At 40.0% G+C, this 5,754-nt stretch overlaps 1 protein-coding gene across 1 annotated transcript; it reads left to right on the forward strand.

The window, feature by feature from the left end:
* The first annotated feature begins 4,245 nt into the window (after positions 1 to 4,245).
* Positions 4,246 to 5,169, forward strand: LOC102008583 (olfactory receptor 2J3-like). The gene has a single exon (XM_005413944.1). It carries the CDS (start codon positions 4,246 to 4,248, stop codon positions 5,167 to 5,169), a length of 924 nt encoding a protein of 307 aa, XP_005414001.1.
* Positions 5,170 to 5,754: the final 585 nt, after the last annotated feature.

Below are 5,754 nucleotides of genomic sequence, written 5' to 3' on the forward strand. Positions count from 1 at the left end.
GAAAACATTAACAGACAGACAACCTTTTACAAAATAGCAAAAGAACAGCACAGACAATACGGAGTTACAAACAAAGTGTAAGGAAATTAACAATGCTTGTTGTATTACATATTGATATCTTCAAAGTGGTTTCTCATGAAAACAGGTAGAGACGTGCAATACTGATCAATCAAGGACTCACTGACAGTACCCCAAACCCACAAGTTAAAAAAGCAAAAGTTCGTGTTTTCTCAGAGTTTTTAGAGTTTTCAGTCCATAGTTGGCTGGCTCCTAGGCAGAGCACCCTAACAGTTTAGCATTCAGAAAACGGATGTTTATGGTACAGCAGACAGGAACCAGGGAGAGAGATAAAGGAAGATAGGAAAGAGATGAACTCTTTGAGGCCATGCCCCCAGTGGCCCTCCTTCTCTGCCCTTACCCTACCTCCTAACAGCTAGTCTTTTACAAAATCACCAGTGGACAAACCCATGGATGAATGCTCTGCCTAGGAGCCAGCCAACTATGGACTGAAAACTCTGAATAAACTAGGAACTTGGGGAAGAAATTTCCAGATAACTGAGACAATCGCTTTCTTCTCTGTGCACACAGAAGTCTTTCTGTTCAAGCATCTTCATTCCTTGATGGACAGACTGGCTACCCATTATCCTCTTGGGACAGCAGCTAGGACAAGTCTTTGAAGAGCACTAATCATCACTTTGGAATTTTCCCTCCCCATGGGCCTAGTCAAGAAAATCAGGTGCCATTCTTTTTTGTTTCCACAAAGGCTCTGTTTGCTCTGGGGTAAGCACCATCCCCTGACATGCAGAATGCTCCAGTGAGCTTCTCCTTTTAGCTACAAACAGACACTTTCAGCAGATGTGGGGCCTCTCTTCTGCAGCAGTGATGATCACAGGTGTCCTGAGACTCCACTTTCCTCACTGGATATAGCAGATCTGAATCTAGAGTTAGCCTGGTGACTTCAAGGGGACTCATAGGCCGTCAGGATGTTCCCACAGGATGAGAGCCAGACAAGGAAACAACAATCCCATGTGGTAAAATGTTGCTTTAAGCAACAGGTGAGAGTGTGAAAGAAGTAATATGATCAAGATGAGAAGGTTGTGATCAGGAATGAGAGGTGGGAAAAGCAAGCACTTCATGCCAAGATACTGGCTTTTGGGTCTAAAGAGGAGAGTTTACCCATGGCCCATAAGAATAACCTCATTTCTGACTCTTTCCAGTAAGAATAAAACTAATCGACAAACCCCCTACCTGTTCCTCCTTGGATATGGTGGTTTGGCCTTTAACTCAGATCCCTCTCTGGGTTCTTTTTGTATAAATACTAAAGATGGTCCCAGATCCATCACAGGGAACCTCACAGTGGCCAATCTGTTTTAATGACTGAGGCATAGCAATATCTGATTGAGGAAGAACCAAACAAATCTCCAGGTGAGAAAGTAATGACAGCCTTAGTGCCCATATTTCTCAGGACTTACTGTTTCCCATGGTAAGACTAATTTTAAACATTCCTTAGAAAATTACCATTATCTTTCAACTGGTACTGACCTATAGTAAGGAAGTATTCATAATTTGCTATTTTCAAGGACTATGTTTTGGGTTCAGATATAGTTTTCAAGAGAGGTCTTGTTTAAAAATATTTTGAATGATTATCCTAGATGTTTTCTGACTTGCAGAAAGCAGTTTACATTTGGGCAATGTCTTCTTAATGATGTTTCACATTACTGACATGCTGAGAGTTACCAGGTCTGAGTCAGTCCTAAAGTCTTGAAGGTAAGATGAATGATTCCAATAATCCTGCTGAACTCAGCCTACTCTGTACTCCTACCATCTTTTACAGGTGTTGCATTTATAGCACATGGAAAATTAAGAGACCCCCAAAGAGGAAGCCACAGGCCTTTCCACTGTGTTTTACTTCATCCTGTGCTGTTGCTAATTGGGAAGGGGCATGGTCAAAGGCATTGGTCATGTGAGGAGTGGAGAAGGGTATGGAAAGTACAAAGGAGCAAAGAATTCAGTGGAAAGAGGTGTATTCAAATGGTGAATCACTGTGCATGGCCACAGTAACTATGTAACAAATGGAAGTATAAACTTTCCATTGAAAACACACAAGAGAAAAACAATAGTTGAAGCAAAACAGTTTGTGAAACATGATTTATATTTTCTACAGAAGAGTTATTTTAAGAATCACTAACAATAATATATTAATGACAAAATCTGTTTAATTAAATATTCAGAATCCATCCCCAAACTCTGGAATTAAAAATCTATAGTAATTTTGACTGATGTTTAGAATTTCTGTGATGAGTGAGTCACTCTCTAGAAGGATGTGGTGCAGCACCCACCGTCAGGCTGTGGAGCAGCCTCCCTTGTGATGCCCATTATCTTTGCCTCAGGTACTCTGCTCTGCCTGGCCCTACACAGCTTCTGCCTCCTTCATTCCTTTGCTACATTGTCATCTTCTTTTTCTCAAAATATAGTCTTTCAACTTTAGTTTATTGTCACCTATTTCAGAACTAATTCTCTTCTTTCTAGATGTCCAGCTTCTCATACCATTAATTTTCATATATTGATGTGTGTATTAATGTGTGCAGTTGTGTTGGTATCTCTATATTTTACTCCTCAGATAGAAAAAACTGCAAGTAAACAAAAGAGAAAATAAGAATCTTTCTATGAATATGTCTATTTGAATCTAAATGCATTTTGTCCCACATAAATATTTTCAAATCTTATTAAATTTGATTTTTTTTGTGGTCTTTTCATCCATGTGTAAAGTTACTGAGATTGAAATTTTTATTCCTTCAATAAGAGGAAATTATTTGAAAGAACAAAGAAGAGAATAGAACTCACTCATTTTGAATGAAGTTTCTTTCCTACAAGGAGTCTTCTGTGGCTGGGTCAGGCTTTTTTTTAATTGCTTTTATTAATTTACTGCAATGTCAACCTCCGATGAATGAGAACTTGAATGTAAAGAGTAAAGAGGCCAAAATTTAAATGAAGCATAAAATTACTTTGTACTTTATTTTGGTAATTTTTTTATGAAAAATTTTCAAACTTTCAGAATAGTTACAAAAATGTACTACAAAGAACTCCTGTACACCCTTTATGTGTGCATCAGCAGACATTTCTTCCTTTGTCACAGTCCTGTCCTCTACCTTTCCATCTCCCCATCTCTCTATCTACTACATGTCTACCTGCCTGTCCACCTTCCTATAATACATAAATTTTCTAGAGCATTGCAGAATAAGTTAGAGACACTGTGTTACATCACCCTTGAAAACCTCTGTTTATGTTTAGGAATGAGAACAGTATTTCAAATAAACTGTGAAGCTATCAGAATTAGCAAAGTTAATATGGATACAGTCTTGTAAGGTCACCAAGAATCTGTGTTCAGATTTCTCCGAAGTTCTCAGTGATTTAATAGCTTCACGTACATACTTGCTCATTGGTCCCACCAGCACAGACCACTTTCCTCCTCTTCATTGCCTCACTGATCTCAACATTTTAAAATCATGTAGGGAAGCCATTTGTCTTAGTTTGACTTTGTTTCAGCTTTCTCATTTTTGCAAAGAGCCTGTGCATTTTAGCTATGGTAGCACAAAGGTGGCCTCCTGTCTGTGAAGAGTTGCAGCTCGGCAGCCACAGAGTGCTGGCTGGCCTCAAGTTTGGGATGCTGACATTCACCACCACGGGGCTATGGCTGCGTCTGTAGGTTCCTCGACTGCAAAGTTTGCTGCTTTCCACTTTGCAATAGGAAAGTAACTCAAGGGAGATATTTTAGAATACATATACAAGCAATTTCTCATCAAAATTTTATTCACTAGTTTCGCTTCTATTTATGTCTAACTCCAGCATCCCCTTTAAACTCATTATGCATTTACCATATTTGTTTAATGTTTATCTATTAAAGAGAATAAAAATGGTAAAAGAAAATCAGAAGTGATACAGAATTTCACTAAACGAAATGATAGAAATTCAACAAAGGTTATTGTATTACATATTAAGGGATAGTGTTATTTTCACTGTTAATTCAGTAATTCTTTTTTATATCATATGGGCTTGAAGGTTCTTTTCTTGTGTTGTTCAGTGCATTAGTCTAACAGTTTCTTTAATGCTCAAATTTTCCTAGGATTGAAAAATGACAGGGCTTCAAAACTAATATTTGGGTTTTTATACATTCATCTGCATAAATTTTGGGTTATGTCCTCACTGTTTTGAATTGATGTGATTTTTTTCTTGAGTAACATCAATATGATTGACAACATCAGTGCTACTCTTGAAGGCTCCTTCATCCTGCTGGGCTTCTCCAGGTGGCCTCACCTGGAAGTAGCTCTCTTTGTGGTGATCTTGATCTTCTACTTGATGACACTTATGGGCAACCTGTTTATCATCATCCTGTCACGCCTGGATGCCCATCTCCACACTCCCATGTACTTCTTCCTCTCAAACCTCTCCTTCCTGGATCTCTGCTACACCACCAGCTCCATCCCCCAGTTGCTAGTGAACCTATGGGATCCAGAAAAGACCATTTCTTATGCTGGTTGTATGATTCAACTCTACTTTGTCCTTGCCCTGGGAACTACAGAATGTGTCCTGTTGGTGGTGATGTCCTATGACCGCTATGCAGCGGTATGCAGACCCTTGCACTACACTGTGCTCATGCACCCTCATTTTTGCCGCTTGCTGGCTGTAGCTTGTTGGATAAGTGGCTTTACTAACTCAGCACTTCATTCACTCTTTACCTTCTGGGTACCCTTGTGTGAGCATCACTTAGTAGATCACTTTTTCTGTGAAGTCCCAGCACTCCTGAGATTATCCTGTGTGGATACTCATGTCAATGAGCTGATCCTTCTGGTCACCAGTTCTATTTTTGTTGTAATTCCACTCATTCTGATTTTGACCTCTTATGGTGCTATTATTCAGACTGTGCTGAGGATGCCATCAACCACTGGGTTTCAGAAAGTCTTTGGCACATGCGGAGCCCATCTTATGGTTGTTTCCCTGTTTTTCATCCCAGCCATGTGCATATATCTGCAACCTCCAACAGAAAGTTCTCAAGAACAAGGCAAATTCATTGCTCTCTTTTATACTGTGGTCACACCCAGTCTCAATCCTCTAATCTACACCCTCCGAAACAAAGATGTAAGAGGGGCGGTAAGGAGACTGATGGGGTGAGAGTAAACTCTATCCTTGTGACGTTGGCAGTGAAACGGTTCATCTCTCCACCTGTTGAACACTCCATCCAGCCATTCAGTGGCCACTTTCTCATCACTCAGAAGTTACAGAGCAAATCTTTTCATGATCCCGCAAGTCTCTCCTACACATAGAAATAAAGAACAATATATGGTACATAAATATTATTCACTTTTGGAGAACACAGACATTTAAAGGGAGGATCAAACATGATAACTTTTTCCACATCATAATTTGAATGAATCTAAAACCTTTTCTTGACCGACAATGAGGTATGGGATTTGTGTAAATATTTATAAAACAGCACTCTATATTTTATATAGAAATATGACATGAGTCTCTTCCCTCCATGCATCCACGGCAGACAGGAGGTCGTCACTCAGAAGCCACAGGGACTGCTCTAGCTGGGGGGTACATGTGGCCCCTCCCTGGGTTCATCCTGTGCCGAGTGAGTGTGGGATCCAAGAGCTGCTGGTCCCACAGTTCGAGTCCATGCTTTACTGACACCCCCACGGTTCCCAGCTGAAATTTCTCAGAGAGAGCCAGGTATTTCCCATCTAATTCTTG

The sequence above is a fragment of the Chinchilla lanigera genome, unplaced genomic scaffold, assembly GCF_000276665.1.
Source record: "Chinchilla lanigera isolate Chin_1 unplaced genomic scaffold, ChiLan1.0 scaffold00175, whole genome shotgun sequence".
NCBI classification, from domain to species: domain Eukaryota; kingdom Metazoa; phylum Chordata; class Mammalia; order Rodentia; family Chinchillidae; genus Chinchilla; species Chinchilla lanigera.